At 40.2% G+C, this 17,388-nt stretch overlaps 1 protein-coding gene across 3 annotated transcripts in view; it reads right to left on the bottom strand.

The window, feature by feature from the left end:
- Window positions 1-1,501: 1,501 nt before the first annotated feature.
- LOC140233817 (serine/threonine-protein kinase D3-like) overlaps window positions 1,502-17,388 on the bottom strand; it is a 75,672-nt gene continuing 59,785 nt past the window's right edge. For 2 of the 3 annotated variants that reach the window (XM_072313913.1, XM_072313923.1), the window contains 10 exons: window positions 16,269-16,674; window positions 12,665-12,739; window positions 10,836-10,988; window positions 9,944-10,050; window positions 8,443-8,604; window positions 7,744-7,842; window positions 6,662-6,822; window positions 5,757-5,863; window positions 4,937-5,022; window positions 1,502-4,441 (listed from right to left, as the gene is read on the bottom strand). In XM_072313913.1, the coding sequence (XP_072170014.1) occupies window positions 4,220-4,441; window positions 4,937-5,022; window positions 5,757-5,863; window positions 6,662-6,822; window positions 7,744-7,842; window positions 8,443-8,604; window positions 9,944-10,050; window positions 10,836-10,988; window positions 12,665-12,739; window positions 16,269-16,674 (1,578 nt within the window). In that variant the 3' untranslated portion in view covers window positions 1,502-4,219. The remainder of the gene's footprint in view (window positions 4,442-4,936; window positions 5,023-5,756; window positions 5,864-6,661; window positions 6,823-7,743; window positions 7,843-8,442; window positions 8,605-9,943; window positions 10,051-10,835; window positions 10,989-12,664; window positions 12,740-16,268; window positions 16,675-17,388) is intronic. The other variant, XM_072313918.1, reaches the window with a different exon arrangement.

Genomic DNA, 17,388 nt, shown 5'->3' with positions numbered 1-17,388 from the left:
CAGCTGCTGATGTTGTAAAAGAAAATCACACAAATGAACCAAGGGTTCATGGCAGTACGCTTTTGAATGTTATCTTATCTTATCGGTTTTGTCATCCAGAAGCATCTCACAAGCTCAAAAATCTAAATTGGTACATATCAGTCGATTTGAAAGAGTGAACAATTAAAGACACACTGCTGCAAAAAAATCAAACATCTGTCCTCACTTTTAAATGTTTCAACACACATTTCACAATTTGCCCCTCATGATTGGAAACCGCAGCTAGTCACTTAATTATAAACACAAACAATATGTCTAATTTCAGTCCGTTGAAGCCTTAATATTTTGATTCACACTTAGTCTTGACAGTTGGCCACAACACATGTCCAGGTTATCTGCAATTCCTACAATCTGTTCAAGAAAAAGAAAAACAATTTATTTCTTCCTCAACTGGCAACATATCATTTCCATGTGCTACTGACACCTGCAGTCCAAGGAGGTAGGTAACAAAAACCATTAAATCCTACATCTATGAAAGCCCTCTAAAATACAATAGATGACTAATCAGCACACTGATGGCTCCAAGTGTTCTGCTGCAAGAATCTCTTGTGTTTCCTTTTACAGTACAGTAGAATTAGTTGCTAAATACCATTGGACCAGAAAATGAACACCATATACACTGGGTATCTATGTTAAAAAAGAAAGGAACATACATTCTGTGGCCTGTAGAATCTCTGCCTCTGCACCTCATCTCTTGTTGAGAAAAATACCACAAGTGCTATGCTAGAACAAAAATGTCATCCTGTTCTCAAAGTCTAAAAACAAAATCTGCCACCCTGTAATAATTCAGCTAATTTTATTTCTATGGCACACAATGAACAAGTTCTTTCGCTTTCACTCAAACATGAAGCTGAAAGAACAGCCAAATTTTGGGAGCAGACACATTGAGAATTGGTGAAAAATTACACTCTTCTGGGCAGTTAACCAGCTGTGCTTTTGTGATTGTAGTACAGGCAAATTGTGTAAAATCTTCTTTGTTCATGACAGACACAGAAGTGACTATTTTCTGTGCAGTTTCAGTAAAACTATTCAATCTTATCCCAACTTGCTTATTCTCTTGCAGAGCATACCATCAAGACACCATTCCCTAAATGGTAACTGACAATCATGGTCCTCCACATGAAACTGATGAGGTGTTTTGCAGCGTTTGCTGTAGGAACAAAAATGTGGAAGCATAACAAAGCATCTGGTTTTCATATTTGCAGGCTTTATCCAACCAAAGAGAGTGAAATAAATTATAACTGAAACCTGCAATGGGACTTGTGAAATTGTTGTGTAGCTCCCCCCCCCCCCAACTGTCAACATTAAACCTGGCAGACATACCACCTGTTCACAATCAAGAATGAATGAAGGAATATCAGTTGACCAAGAGCATTTCATCCAAGAGCCAAAAAAAAGAAAAAAAGAAAAGAAAAGAAGTAACAATAATATATGAATATTGATGAAAATAAGACGATTTTTTGTCTGTTTTCAATTTCAAGCCACCTTACTTTCTAATGCAGAAGAGACTCAAGAAAAGGTGGGTGTGACACTGTCAAGGTTTAGCCTAAGTTCACGCAATGCATCAACACAAATACATTCATAACTTTCTAACTTTCCCTTTCATCTCCCAATTGGCAACTTCCCTCTCCTGTGAGAAGGAAAAGAAAGAAAATGACGTGGGCAGTGTTCAGCAAATCCGCAACAAATCCTCAGGGGTCCCCCAGCAATCTTCATTACGGCATTCACTCATCAACATTTGCTTCACTCGGAGGTTGTTTGGTCAAAATATGGACAAACAATAAGATCACTTTCATACACCTTGTTACCTATGGCACTGACTACCAATGTATAATTACACTACCGTAAAAATGTCACATCATTAGAATATTACTGTATTTGTCATTTTGCCAAGTTATCAATATGTGCCAATGATAAAGATCTTTTAGAAACGCGAACGACAATCAAAACTGACGACAATTACAATCTCTTTTTTTTTCTCCTCAGCAAAGTCCATAACATACCAAAAAAAGTTTGAGAATCATAACAACAAACGCCTGGCAGAAATGTACATCAAACAGCTAGGATTCAATAATACAGCCTTGTAGAGAGCTTCTGTTCATGTAAACAACACACTGTAAATTTTACAATACATTATACTGAACAAAGAATGGGGAATTCATTGTCAAAGGGAAGGACAGGGGAGGTTATCTTCTCACAAATTTCACAATCGAACAAAACCAATTTGTGTCCATGTATCTTTTTCATAATGTGACCAAGTAATAAGAGCAATACTTTCAGCAAACCACTGATTTGTATAAAATAGGAAATCATAAAAAAAGGAGGGGGGGGGGGAAATGTGTGCATACTTTGACCATTTACAGATAAGAACACAACATCATATCAACTTTGACTCCCTAAAATGCATTTGATATCATATTTCCTGATAGTTATATCATACACTCATGTCTAAATACACACAATTGTTTACTACACTCTATATCAGCATAAACACCCCAGGTTTTCCACTCATGGGGCTATATATTGCACAAAACTTTTAAAAATGTGACAATGAAAGATTTAACAGACTTTTAAAAAAAAAAAATCAAACAAACACAGGTCCATCTCTTTGTTGTCCATGAAATCCAGCTAATTTGTTCAGTCTCCATAGGATGAATAATGTTCAGAAAACCACAAAAAAATAAAAACCCAATCATAAATAAACAACAGCATATGGGTCACGTTTGTGCGGAACACATGGTCACTGGGAGAACTTTAAAAATAGCCGGTGAGAAAGTGGTTGTCTGATTCCAACGCTAGGCTTGTTTACATTTCACATCCTCTAAGTTCTTCAATACTTCTCAAGCAAGGGTGATGATTTGAGTTGTCAGGTCTGTTCATCTCAGTCTGCTTCAAGTCTTAATCTCCAATGTTCATCAATCACAGAGGTCAATTGTGTATGTTCGTGAAGGCACACAGCTGTCTTTTTGTTTTTGTGTTTTTTTCTCCTTTAATTGTCCGGCGCATAGAGTCTTCTTTTTTTTTTTTTTGTTATTTCTCACAGAGAACACAACCTGGTATAAATGGACGCAAGTCTCTACGTTACACGCAGGCAGTTCTATTGGAAAGAAAGCATCAACACAACACATTTTCATTTTTAAGTAATCTGATGACACATTTGATGAGAATCACTACATGTCTCACTGCCTGCTCTGTCCCCCTGCAGCACCATAACAATACACTGCATGCCACAGAGAGTCTAGAAGGATTTGTTAGTCTGTCACCAAGCTCAGCCCCACATCCTGTGCTCACAATGCTGGCAGCCCCTGATTATCAAGTCGCCTCGGTTAGCTGGAGATCTTTGCGAGTTACCAAGGACAGGATAGAGGTTGGCGGCTACGGGGATAATACACATCATCAATGTGTTCGCTGCATTGAGCTGTACTTTGGATCTCCTTTTCTCTTATCGGTGGAGAGTCTCTCCGCAGGGATTGTTAGAAACGCTATACACTTAGCATGATTGCAGCTGGATGGTGGCATGGGAGAGGTGGTGAGCGGGCACTTTGTTGTGTAGGTGTGCAAACACTTGGAAGATAACCCCAAGGATTCTCTGACGCACTTGGCTCGGACTATCACTGTGCACTACTCTTCCAGGAAACTAGGTTGCATGAAGTGCTGGTGTTTCCTCAACACTTTTCTATGAGATTGATGTCATCAATGGAAAAGCCAACAATGGAGGGACCGTGTTTGTGCGTGGTGAAAAGGTGGTCACTGCTTTCCTTAGTCTGGTTATCATCATTTATTACTATTACATTAGGCCGAGCCAGTTTAAAGAGATAACATAACTGACTGTGATAATGATGATAGTACCTCAGGGGTGCTTTCCACTTCCTGTTTTCTTGGACATGACAGACATTACTGAAATGATGTAGACAGAGAGGCTGAGTAGGGGTTAGGGAGTGTCAAACAAAAAAGAATAAAAATCACAACTGTCTGGATGTTCCGTTTGTTTGTTCACAACATGACTAAACATTTGCTGGTGACTTTGGCATCACAGTGCTCCAATGCTTCACAACACATCTACAGGATGATCTCAAATGACGCATTTACTCCCGCCATCTCCATCTCCTAGACGAGTGGTGTCAAATGCAATGAGAGCAGTCCCACACAATGGGGCTCAGCGACACTCTCCTTGGCTGACTCACAGCGTGCTGACACGGTCCATGTGCCTCACAGGGCTGAGTTGTAGGTGGGTGGAGTTGGTGTCAGGGGAGTTCCCCCCTGGGTTTTGAGAGGAAGGGTCATTGCCAGCATCCAGCTGCTGCCGGTAGGCCTCCCATCGTTCATCATCGCTCTCGTGTGTTAAGTACCGCTGGCCAACCATGGCCTCCAACTCTCGCAGGTCTAGCCACGTCTGGTAGTCCTGTGTACAGGAGTGAGGAGTTACACACAAAGTAGTGACATAATAGGTGGTGAGCAGGAGACAAATAACTGTTCAGAGCATGAAATCATCGATGAAAGTCACAATCTTTTTTTATCCCCCCCCCCCTCCCATCAACCATTCTTCAGACATGTAAGCATTTCTCATCAGAAAAAAATGTGTCCAGACAACCTTTATGTTTGGCAGAAAGAAATGCAAATGAATCGGAAACTTAATGAGCTTTCTATTTGTTTCTTTGCATATTTGGGTATTTGTTATGGAAACACAGGTGCACATAGTCAGCCTTGGTGTTTTTTCATTCTAATCTTACTCTCTATCCCTCATGATACCAGTAGACATTTCAACACAAAAAAGAGCCTCATAAGGTCTCCCTGCTCCATGTCCTTATAGTAGCATGAATGGTTGCAGCTGGGACAGATGGAGGTGCAAGAAGAGAAAACAGTGCTATGGTAGGAAAGGCCTTGTGTTTGCACTTACCTGCAGCCACGGGTGAGCTAGGGACTTGTCGGCTGTGTAGCGTTTACGAATCTTCACTTGTAGGAGGTTCCTGATCAGATCAATTGCTGTGAAACACAAAAGAATCAGACAAAAACATAATTTAATACATCATGCTTGTGATCACTCATGCAATCAGTCAGTCAGTCAGTCCGTTGATCAGCTAGTCAGTCCAACAGTCAGTCAAACAATCAAGTGATCATTCAGTCAATCAATCATGACAGCTACCATCAAAGCTCATTCTTTCACTTGGATTTCAAACATTGTAACCTACTGATGTCAAGAGATCATTTTTATTTTTATTATCATTTTATTTTTATTCGTGGTTAGTTTGAAATCTGCTAAGCATTACTCTGGCACTGCCTGAATTTGGAGCAAATTTCATCTCTGACATACAGTAATACCATTCAGAACATGCAACAGTTTATCTTTGTAAAGGAAAGCAAAGAAGTAGGAAATCAATTGAAAGCACTGACACAGAATACATTTCTGATGAACTGCCAATCAGTCGAATGTGAGAAATTCTTAGAGAATCTTATCTAATTAGTGCCAGCTCTTTGTTTTCACAACAGGCCGAATGATAATGGATTGTTCTCTATATATTACTGTAATCACGAACCAATACCAAATACTACTTGAACTACAATCAATACATCTAGTCTGGCAAAGTGCAACTGGTGACTTTAGAAGAGAGAGAATTTTTCTGTTAAAAGATCTGTATTGAGGAGTAATCCTGAGATGATGTGCATAAATTGAGTGAACATGCCAAAACTTCCTCTTGGGTTCACTTAGCTTGACTAACCTGCTTCTGATATCTCACTCCATGGGTTTGGAGGGAACATGAACGCTGCATTGTGGATCTGGTCTGTGATCTCCTCATCCTCGTTGAAGGGAAATGTTCCACTTAGACTGTGTGATTAGGGGAAGGAAACGAGGGGAGAGGGATAATTGCATAAATGTTTCCAGTCTTTACTAGTCACAGTAAGCCAGATTTCATTTTCATACCTTGGTCCTTCATTCACCTAAGTACCAATCATTATGCCCTATCTCTTCTATGACATAAGAGGAAGATGCCTATAAATACAGATGACAGCAAAAGATACCTAGTCAATGCAGTAAACGTAACAGAAGATTACTGAGGTTATTGTCTCCAACATGGATGAATAGGAGTGTCATTCTCTTTTCAGTCATTGCTATCAATATGTCATCTCATTTCAAGAAGCTAACAACTTTAGTAGAGTCTTGATCAACTTCAGTATATGTCATCTTGTGAAATTAATGGACAATCATACTTTCCATGTGCCTGCTTCTATACAGTATCTACTTCATATCCACAGGCAGTTTCTGCTATATTAAGGAAGTACAAGTATTATGATTGTACCTTAATATTTGCACGATAGGAGTCGTCTACAGACAAATTGTGTCATTTTCACCTTCGAGCTGTAAGAATGTTTGAAAATAAATAAGCCATAAAAAACATACAAATTATGTGTGTACATACCATGGGCAACCCAAATCGAAAATCAAGGGCATTAAACAAGTACTTGGGCAATATACCAATACTGGAGCACTATACAAGGACAAGGGCACCATACCAATACCAGGGCATAATACTAGGAATGACACACTTACAATACCTGGGCACCTACAACAGCAGTGAGGCACCATGCCAGTACCAGGACATTGTACCAGTAATGAGCCACCTACCTGACATAAATGATGACCCCAACAGACCACATGTCCAGTGAGCGGTTGTAGCCTTTACTTCTCAGGACTTCAGGTGCCAGGTAGGCCGGCGTACCCACCACGGAGCGACGGAATGATTTCTCACCGATGATGCGGGCAAATCCAAAGTCACACAGCTTGACCTGTGAAACAAATACAAAGCAAAATCAATCATGATATCCACAATGTTAATAGCTATCTTCTGTGTTAATGTAGGAGTGGGGAAGAGCACAAGGAAACTCAATGACATTGTTGACATTTGTGTTTCAATATATGAATGAAAGCCTGAAGTGTAGCACTATACATGACTTTCTCCAAAATCTGCTTAATATCACCATGATAACCTCATATCATATCTGTAATTTGAGAAGAATGAGGCATTACTATGATAAAGACCCATACCAGACTGCTGATAAGGCCTTAATAACGCCTCATTTAGATTACTGCAATTCCCTGCTCAATGGCACCACAAAAAAAGAATACGGTATGCCTTCAATCTCTGCAGAACAAAACTGCCAGACTTGTTTAAATGACCCTTAAACACACCCCCTCCTTATTGCTCAATTACAATGGCTACAAATCCACCAAAGAATTCAGTATAAGATATTAACCACTGTCTATAACTTCATTCATGAAGGGGCCCAATAATACATTAACAAACTACTCCGTATCCATGAATATATGTACTACATACAATCTTCAAAGCAAATTTCCTCAGTCATTCCAAATACCCACAAAATGGCTGGATATCGTTCTTTCACACACATTGCCCCAAAACTTTGAAATTCATTAGCCCCTCATTGGCAAATACATCATCCACTTTACTGTTTGAGAAGCATTTAAATCCCATTTATTTAAGTAATGTTATTTATTATACACTGTTATTTTTTCCATCTATATGTTGTAATCTATGATGTTTTGATATATTGTTATCTATTTTGTGTACCCTTTGGAAAAGGCACAATACAAATGTCACAATGTGTGTATGTATGTATGTATGTACAAAACTTGTATGTATGTATGTATGTATGTATGTATGTATGTATGTATGTATGTATGCTTACCTGGGGGAAATCCCCATCAGATGATAGTAGGACATTCTCAGGCTTCAGGTCACAGTGGACAATGTTCTTAGTATGGAGGTACTTTAAGGCTATCAAGATCTGCAATAAAAGGTGAATGGCACATTATGTGTTATCATAGTTTAAGTGCCAAAGAATACGGGAAGATACCCTTACAGTAAATACAATCATATCTTGGTCATATAGACCTGCTTATCATACAGTGAAATATCCAACAGAAAACATAATATGAAATATGCAAAGGTTCACATATATTCAAAACCCAATGACTTTACATCTCTAACAACAAACTTGAATCAACTTGCCCATTATTTATCGTTTTGTATAAGATGACCTCTCACAGATACTTGATTAAAAACAAATCAATAGAATGGATTGAACATTATGAATAAAATTTAATCACTGAATCACTTTCAGTCCATTCAGTGTGCAAAGTAAACCAAAATGGCGTGGATGACTGTCCTTCACACTTTCATCTTTTCAGCTACAAAGAAACTGCAGCCCCTTGAAAGTAGCCCCATCGAGTATGATCAATGTCCAAAATAGTTTCTCTGACAACTTTGTCACACCAACAAAGCTATGATGGGATATGAAACAAGCAAACAAAAAACAACAAAAACACAAGAAAGCAGCAACAAAATTAATATGTTAAGAGCTGACAAGGAGCATCAGTCATCTTACCTGGGAGACAAGGAAGCGGGTGACTCTCTCAAACAGCCTGCCGTGGACACTGGACAGGATCATCTCCAGCATGTCTCCCTTCAGCTTCTCCATGACGACAAAGACGCGCTCCGGTGTCTCAAACATCTGCTCCAGGTTGACCACACCGGGATGGCGAACTTTCTGCATGGGACCACATACACAAGAATGTTGGACAGCGAAAACATGTGAATAGTACAGGCTGAGAAGAGAACAGGAATGAAAAGGCACAGAAATAGTGCTGATATATGAAAACATTTTATGACTATGGAATATATAACCCCCTTCCCTTCTAGGTTTGTTGTTTTGAACATCATTCATCCCATCATCCAGCGTATTAAGCCAAGATAATCCCCTGAAGTGATGGTGACTTTACATTGGCTCTTGACTATAATGGTCTTCAGCAATTCATTCTCTTTGGTCTCACTAAGCACCTGGTAGCCACAACTATTTAGGAACAAGATTCCTACTCATCACAATGAGGACTAGCACAGGATAACAAAACAATAGAGGAGCCATAGTGGGGCTTGGCTTCAAGACTTATTGTCCTCTCCATGCTCTCACTAGACAGACCAAGAGGTGATGCTTTTGTCTCTTAGGAACAAAGAACTTGCACAGACCACAAGTCTGGTGGTAGCTAGCAGACATCAGCTTCCCTTTACTCAGGTAATTTACACCACTCATCCATCATTATCAAGTGAAACTCATCTCTGACCCACTAAGTCACATCTCCATTTCCAACAGAGAGAAAGACACAACTCTGAGGCAATCTTGAACTCCCACAATACACTTTCGATCCTCTTCAGTCTTTGTTCAGACTCTGTGTCTGCTCACTCTACTTCACTTTACTTTACTCAGTAGACAGACAACTGGCAGCAGTGATTGGAGGTGGACACTTTATTGGTATTCTATTTGATACACTCCCTCTGTCCTGGCAAAGCGAACTTTGTGATGCAATCTGACCATTTACATCAGTTTAGGAATCACTCTGAACAGTTGTACCCAGAAAAGTGAAAAGAATATCATAGAGTTGCCATACAGTATTATGATTATCATATTCTGATTCTGACTTTACAAGTGCAACTACTTAGAGTTAGTTAGTACAAAGTCAAAAGCCAGCCAGGGACTAATGCAATATTTTCTTTCATTTTTGTTCTTAGACAACAATTTTCATCTACAAACCAATCACTTGGAATATAGCCCTATACTCTCCTCATGGCAATACTGAGGAAAAATAAAATATTTTCATTTAAAAGAAGAAGTCATGATTTACAAAATAATCACCCACACATCATCTCATTCTAACATCTAAACTTTTTCCTCATTGTGGAAAACAATGACAACAAACTTAAAAAAAGGATTGCGCCTGTTAATCACTGTGCTTGGATTAGTATCATGAACAACAGACCAAAGGTAGCAAATCTGAAGAAAAAACAACACTGATATTGGGTCCGTAGATAACCTTAGTGCACCTTGAACTTACATGTAGAATGGCAACCTCATTCTTGAGTTGCGTTTCTTGCTTGGTTGGGAAGCGGAATTTGTCGATGACCTTGATGGCAACCTGTCTTCCACTAGTCCGATGCACACCTAGGGTGATAAATCAAAATTCAAAGTGCTTCACACTTACGCTGAGGCTGTGGCATTTGCTACTTTGTCCATTAACAAACAACGACAAACAAACAAACAACAATTGAATACACAACTTTCACAAGGTGTTTTGATGGACCCCACATACATTAGGCTATTTTGGACCATTATGAATTATTGACCAGCAGAATTATTCTTTAAAAGTAGCAATAATTGCTATGCTCTCCATACCCATTGCTTACTAACAGCAAAATTTGGAATCATAATTTTCACAGAGTCAATGAGGAAAAAGTCACAGAATAAAATTTGTCAGCTGCAAAACTTGACTTAAGAAAAAAGAACCAAAAAAAAAAAAAAAACCCCACAATGTAAGCCTCATTCTTCTTGGGGTATCAAAGGCATAATTTACCATTTGCAGATGAAACAAAAACCCTGCATTCATGCTTCATAATAGTTCTAAAATGTGAGTTAGGGATAGAAAAGCCAATGTAAACATTTGAACCAGTATAATAAATGTTAAGTATTGTTAAATATACAAAATGCGAACAATAGTTATAATAAAAATGTCTCCCAGCTAAACTGTCAACAGTTATGGTTTAATGAGAAAAAAAAGAGATATCTCCTCATGTTTTAGGCTTTATTGCAAAAATTCTATATGGTAGGATGTTTTGTGATACATCTGACCTACACATATGCATCAAAAGTGAAATCTTGAACATTTTTTAAATCACTGCTCCCAAAGGTAATCAGGACATTTAACTGTTGCTAAAGAGTTTTTAACTCACCGCCATAGACGATACCAAACTGTCCTGATCCAAGAATTTCATCAGGGAAGATCTGATAGTGCTGGCTGATGTCGTTGTTCTCTCGTTTATTGACCACGGACGATGTATCCATAGCATACTTTTCATCACCATTCTCTGTGGCGTTCATGGAACCTTGGAGAGAGTAAGTGAGGGAGGAGTAGTTAGGGACTCCACTGGACTTGGGCTGGGGTCTTTTGTAGGAGTCCACAAAGAGGGACTGACTGACCACAGGCAGGGGAACACATGCAGTTCCCCCCACATACATTTCATTCACTGGAGTCTTCGCTGTACAGAAAGGGTACAGTAGATTGGCAGTAGGTCTGGCAGTTTGCTCACAGACCCACCCAGTTTGCCCCCCTTTACTCTTACCACCAGAGCACACATAGTGGTCCATTTTCGCGTTGAGATGGTGAAAGTGAAGACTGCGTGGACGACCCGAGGGTACCTGGCATCTGGGCTGACGGTGCTGGTTGGTGGAGGACATGCTGAGATGCTGCATGGCCTCGTGGGAGAACTTCCCGAGGCAGAGGTGGTGGTCGACGACATGGGACCCTCTGCACCATACACAGGGAAGCTGTGGCAGTGTGACACCCCGTTGCCAGGGGTCACCTGTCGAGAAGGCCCCATCACAGCAGTGGGTGGGGATGCTAGGTGCTAACATTGATTGTGAGGGAGAGGTACTAACAAGTGAGGGTGAAACACCCTCTAGTAATCCTGGCATCTGGACTTGGTTACTACTAGTCGACACAGGCAATAAGAAATTCCCAGATAATACTCAGCAAGCAATAATACAAACAAAATGATCCCTCTACGATCAGGTAGTCACTGATTCCATCCTGTCTTCAGAGAAGAAAGTCCCAGCACCTGCAGTACACTCCTACAATCCTCCTGACTGGTATTAGATTTCACAATTATCAATCAGTTCTGAATGATATTAGTGATGATATGGTGTCATGGATGTTAATGAGCAAGAAGGCACTGTAATGCACAGAAGTAAACTATGAATGTGTGATGTTACTGGCAAGGCTTCAATGAAGGATACTGTTGCATGGGTTAGTGGGTGCGAGAAGAGGGGTGGTACATTCACTCATGGGATGAGGATCACTCAACCAATCACAGGCACCTGTCTTAATTAGACTCATTATGCAAACTCTCATTCATTTTCTCTGGTGTGTGAATGATAGGGCAACAGGACTAGTAGAGTGGTAAAGCTATTCTTTGTTACAGGGGGTGAGTGTCTGGTATAGAAGTGTTCATGCCCTAATCCCCTATCACTATTGTTAGTCAATAGGGGTGTGCAGATTTGATGGGTAGGGGATTAATTGGGAGAGAAGAATTAAACTGGTAGTTCCTGAATGGGAAGAGAAGGGATGGTGATAATTTACACTATCAATGCAAGCCAGCAAATCTGAAATGGATCCTTTCTTCCAAGGCTATTTCAGTGGAGCTGGGGTGAGTAGGCAGGGGTATGAAATATCAGTTGCAAAGCCACAGCAGAGCTGAAGTCAAACTGTTGTCATAACCATTATAATGTTGAAATGAATAATCACCCAGGTGATCTGATTAAAAACTGTGCATCAGACTTTGTAACTCATGAAGAATATATACAAAGATTAAGTGATTCAATTTCAGACTTTTTTTTAATCACAAATTATGCTATATACTACAATGAACCTGTTAATTGTCTAAAATCTTTGACTGCAGTCAGAATCATTAGTAAACCCATGTTCAAACATTTCTACTCTACAATGAATCGGGCATGATATTTGTTAGCATGACACAAAATTCCACTCCATTCTTGTGTTTACCTTCTTTGCGATCTTGATGTCGTGTAGGGTTATACCCTCGTGGAATTTGTATTACTCCTGAATTTGTTTCAACTCCTGAAAAACATACACACATTGGACAGAGGAAATAAAATTGTCACCACCATTACTCAGATAAAACTGAAACAATGAGTACACACAATTTTCTCATTTTTAAAAAATTGCATGTAGCATATAAAATCTTCATGAATGATGGTATTGCTGCAACATTTTCCCCCTCTTTTAATTAAAACATCACTTCAATTGAATTGCAATAAACTCATAAATTAGGCTAAGAATCATGGTTATGATATCATAGAAAGAAAGGGTTCACATTGAGGCTTAGATTTAGGAAAGAGCAGAGGCTGGCAAACAAAATTGACAGGTACAGGCATTGTTACCAATCTTCAAAATGCGCTCACACATTGCAGCAGCACTCTGTCATGGACAGATTAGCCAAGGCCAGAGAGAAAACAAACATAACAAAGGCACTTTGGGATAAAACTAGATCAATGGTGACCCAAAGTTATGCAAAGGTCTGGAGCTGAAGATACAAAATAACCATAGCTCAACAAATAGCTGGTACTCATACACTGAGGAAGAATAAGAAAGAATAAAAATGCTGGCCCTCTGACATTGCCCAACAAAGAAAACCTAAAGGAAAATTCAGAAGGAAGGACACATCTTCTACAAAACTCTAAAAACCCCTTGAATTTTGCAATGCCACCCATAAAAGAGGGTACATGTTTGTGTGAATGAGTACTGCTCACAAATGGTTTACTTATTCCTCCACTTTCAATAGTCTATCCCCACACAGATTCTTCCACCAGTTTTTCTTCATGGCAAATTGTATTAATCCCTATTGTTACGCTGCATCATAGGCTGGCGGGATAAACGTATCACAGTTGCAGCATTACCAGGTGAATATTACTGAGACACTTTGCTCGCTACTGGCTCCTCAGAATACTTCTTCTAAAGCTATTATAAGTTCCAACATCAGATTTACCCAACATAGGACAAAGCTGAACAGTATGTTGTTCTTGCATGGAGGTCACTGCATTCCTGACAAATCATTTCACTTTTCTTCTGCAGGTTGATAATGTCAGTGACTTGATTTGACCATCCTTCAGTACACTTACAAGTTTGTGACTTTTAAAAAAAATTGACATCACAATTTTCTTTCTTTCATATTACTACCAAAAGCAATACATGTCCTTGAAACACATGGTTACCCAAATGTGGAAGATGTCACTTCTTTGACACGTAGCATGACAGTAAAACCGAAGCGCACTTATCCATTTTGTGCAAGGCCACAATGAAATCTACTGGCGTGCAGTAATCACTTGTGAGCTTAACATATACACAACCATAAACAAAAGTACAAACACACAAACACAACCACAGACATCTTGCCACGCAAATGCACACAGAAACACACCGACACACACACAGACACACACACACACACACACAAGAGCAAAGTATAAAGCACCTGCAACTTATGAGACACAAAAACTGATAACTTAACCTGAAACAACAAAATTACTACACTTCATTCAGCTGGTATTAGCTCCTGAAAAAGAGATATCAGCTTATATAATACCAGGGAGGTTCCCACCTCCCTGATAATACACAGCTCACATTCTCAATGATGACTCAATACATACAGATTAACACTATCACACTGAAAATGGTTTATTTCAGGAGCTTTCTGTTCAAATCATACTGGAGCTGCATGTACAGGACAATGCATCTACGGAACACACATAAATCAATTTCAGTTACACTAAAGCACTGCAAAAGCAATATGGTAACTTAACCAGTAACACACAGTTCCTCTCATCACTGTTCCAAATACAAATTAAAAGTCCGCATATTATGTCCTATTCATTTCTTTCATACTACCATTATAATTTTTGCCAAATCACTAAATCCATGTCTTAATTTACATTTGCAACAGCAATATGAGAGTGTGTGAATGTGTGTGTGGTGTTTTCTCTATCAACAACTATTGTGGGCATATGGCAATGTTGTGCTGTTGTGCATCTGTTGTGCAAGAGGCCAGCAACAAGAATGGAACACTGCGGTGTGTGCAGATGAGTGCTACATACTTCTAGATCAAAAAGAAGTGATTTGTAAAATGTGACTCAGTATCAGCATCTAGGCAGGATTGAGAGAGACATAGAAAAGAGAGAGGAACGGAGGTATTCACACCAGGAGGAAAGAGTTTTCACACAAGCACATCACTGCCTTTGCGGAAGACGTTGTACAACAGAACAGATGGAATAAGACGCTGATGCAGTACGCAAGACAACAGTTCGGCAAACCACTGAATTTCACAGTCAGGAAAATGCTGTCATGGACACAAGAGAAACCAACGCACATGCCTTGCACTAAGACAAGCACAAGTGCATTAAGCACATTTCACACAAGGCCTGCAAGAGAGTGTGAGAGATATTGTAGAGAAAGACAGCGCCTACAAGTGAAGGGGATCTGGCCATTGTGTGAGCTATGCTACAGGGGCCTGCTTCTTGTATCAAAGACCTGCCAATCATCGGCCAGCTATTGCAGGTAACAAGCCTCTCTTCCTATATACATGTGTTTCCTACTACTAGCACTGATAGGAGTGTGTGATACAGCCTCTGGCTTCCCTTCCCTAGCAGTCAATCTTCGTGGAGTGATCCCCCACAATAAGCCCCACTGCAGGGATGGAGAAAGGGTGGGGGCCAGTGACTGCCTGCAACTTACGCGTACGATTGCTGCGATGGGACGACTGTTGAGAGCGACGTTGGCTGTGTTTGGCATTACACGAAGCTCCCGCGTATGTTTGGTATGAACGCACAATGGGATTAAAGAACAAATTGACCAACAGAACAGACACATGAAAATTCAGGTAAGCAGGTGGCCTCAAATCTTCAGGCAGGCTCTTCGTAAGTAATCACCATCTATCACTTAAATTTGATATCACCTGTCTCTACTACGCTATGGGTGGCTGGAATATACGAGATACAGGCCCCAGTATCACAGTTTGGGCTGATAACCACACCGAAAGGCATTTGACTGTAGCAAAACTTGATTACACTTCATTCACAATTTTCACAGGGATTCACCAAGCATAGTAGGAAGATCAAGGCACAGTAGTCCAAGAATACAAAGTGTAAGAGATCAATTAAAAGTGATAGACAACCTCTTAGCCAAAACACATCAAACATTTTTTTTTTCTTTCTCTACAACACAACTAATATGCTTGATATATAATTGAGATGTCCAAGTAAAATAAAAAAGATCTTATTATGACATAAGATAGTGAATCACTACAGAGTATAAGCTATGATGAAACAATCCATTACTAGCACAATGTGATGCATTACTCAGCATCTACATCATCTTATCTCTTACAACATCTCCAAACAGAACTTCCCTGGTAACACATCAGCACGAGGACTGTAAATACTTGTCTAATTTGAGCAAACCATAGTGAAGATTCAAGAAAGATTTCCATAGATTTTTTTTTTTCTAACTACAATGATTCTCTCATATTTCTTCATGAGAGATGAGCGAATGTCGGACAATTTCAGGCCCGGAATGATCGGAAGAGGTAACTTACTTGGGCTTGATGTGCTGGTGATGCTGGTGGTACTCTGTTGCGGCGTCACTGGCATCAGGGCCTGTCGGATCTTGGTCTCCCACTCCTTGGCCACCTCCACCCCAACCCAGCTTTGCTCCTGCTCCTCGTCCACCGAGGAGCCCGAGGGGACGGGCAGCTTGGAGGCGGAGGTGGAGCTCCCACCCGAGCCCTTGTCAGAGAGGCCGTCTCCCGCCGCTGCCCGCTCCCCAACGTAGTAAGTGGTCTTGGCAGTCTGGATCTCGAAGCAGTGGGAGGTGAAGCCGTCCCCACCAACCAGCCCCAGAGCACTGCTGCTCATCCCCGTGCTGCTCCCGCTGCCACTCCCACTGCCATCCTGAGAGGGTTTTACCATTCTGACGGACAGGATCTCTGACAGAGGGATTTCCTGCAGTGTACGCATGCCCATCAAAGAAGTGAAAAGGGGCCAGTAATGGTAATTAGTGTTCGTACTACAACATCGGTCAGCTGCAATCTCATAAATAGAAACAATGGATCGGACAGATTAGAAACACGATGACTATGATTATCATCATCACATCATGAATTGGGATCTCTCTGTCGTGAAGAACACACGGGTAGGTGTGACTGAGCCACTGTGTTTTGTAAGACTAGTGTTGACTGATCTTCTGCAGGCTACACACACGCCACCATCCACTTTTAGGCAAAAAGAGACGACACATAGGAAACAATGAGAAGACAGTGATGTCAATTAAAAATCTTTGGTTTGTCGAAGAGAAGGAAATCCTCCTACGTGTCCTGTGTAGTTAATTGTGAAGCTGAATTAATCAGCATATAACCAAATAGCTGCGTTGGATCCCACAACACCCACACATCTCTACACACAGAATATTAAATTTCTCTGCAAGACAGCAGTGACTCTGTCACTGTCTGGTGGAAAAAAAAATTGCACATTAATTGTAGCTTGATCCAGAGCTCATCTGAGAAAATGTGTGAACCCATCCTATTGGTTTTCCCTTTTGTTTTGTTTTGTTTTTTCTTGTTGCTCTTCATAATTCATTAATTTATTCATGTCATTTATTTTTTGAGATTTGTCCAGAGGAAAAGAGAGAGAGAAAAAAAAAAGGATGGTTACTCCATG

This window comes from Diadema setosum, chromosome 1 (genome assembly GCF_964275005.1).
Source record: "Diadema setosum chromosome 1, eeDiaSeto1, whole genome shotgun sequence".
Lineage (NCBI taxonomy): Eukaryota > Metazoa > Echinodermata > Echinoidea > Diadematoida > Diadematidae > Diadema > Diadema setosum.
The sequence above is the reverse complement of the archived record's forward strand: the minus strand, read 5'-3'. Positions and strand labels throughout refer to the sequence as shown.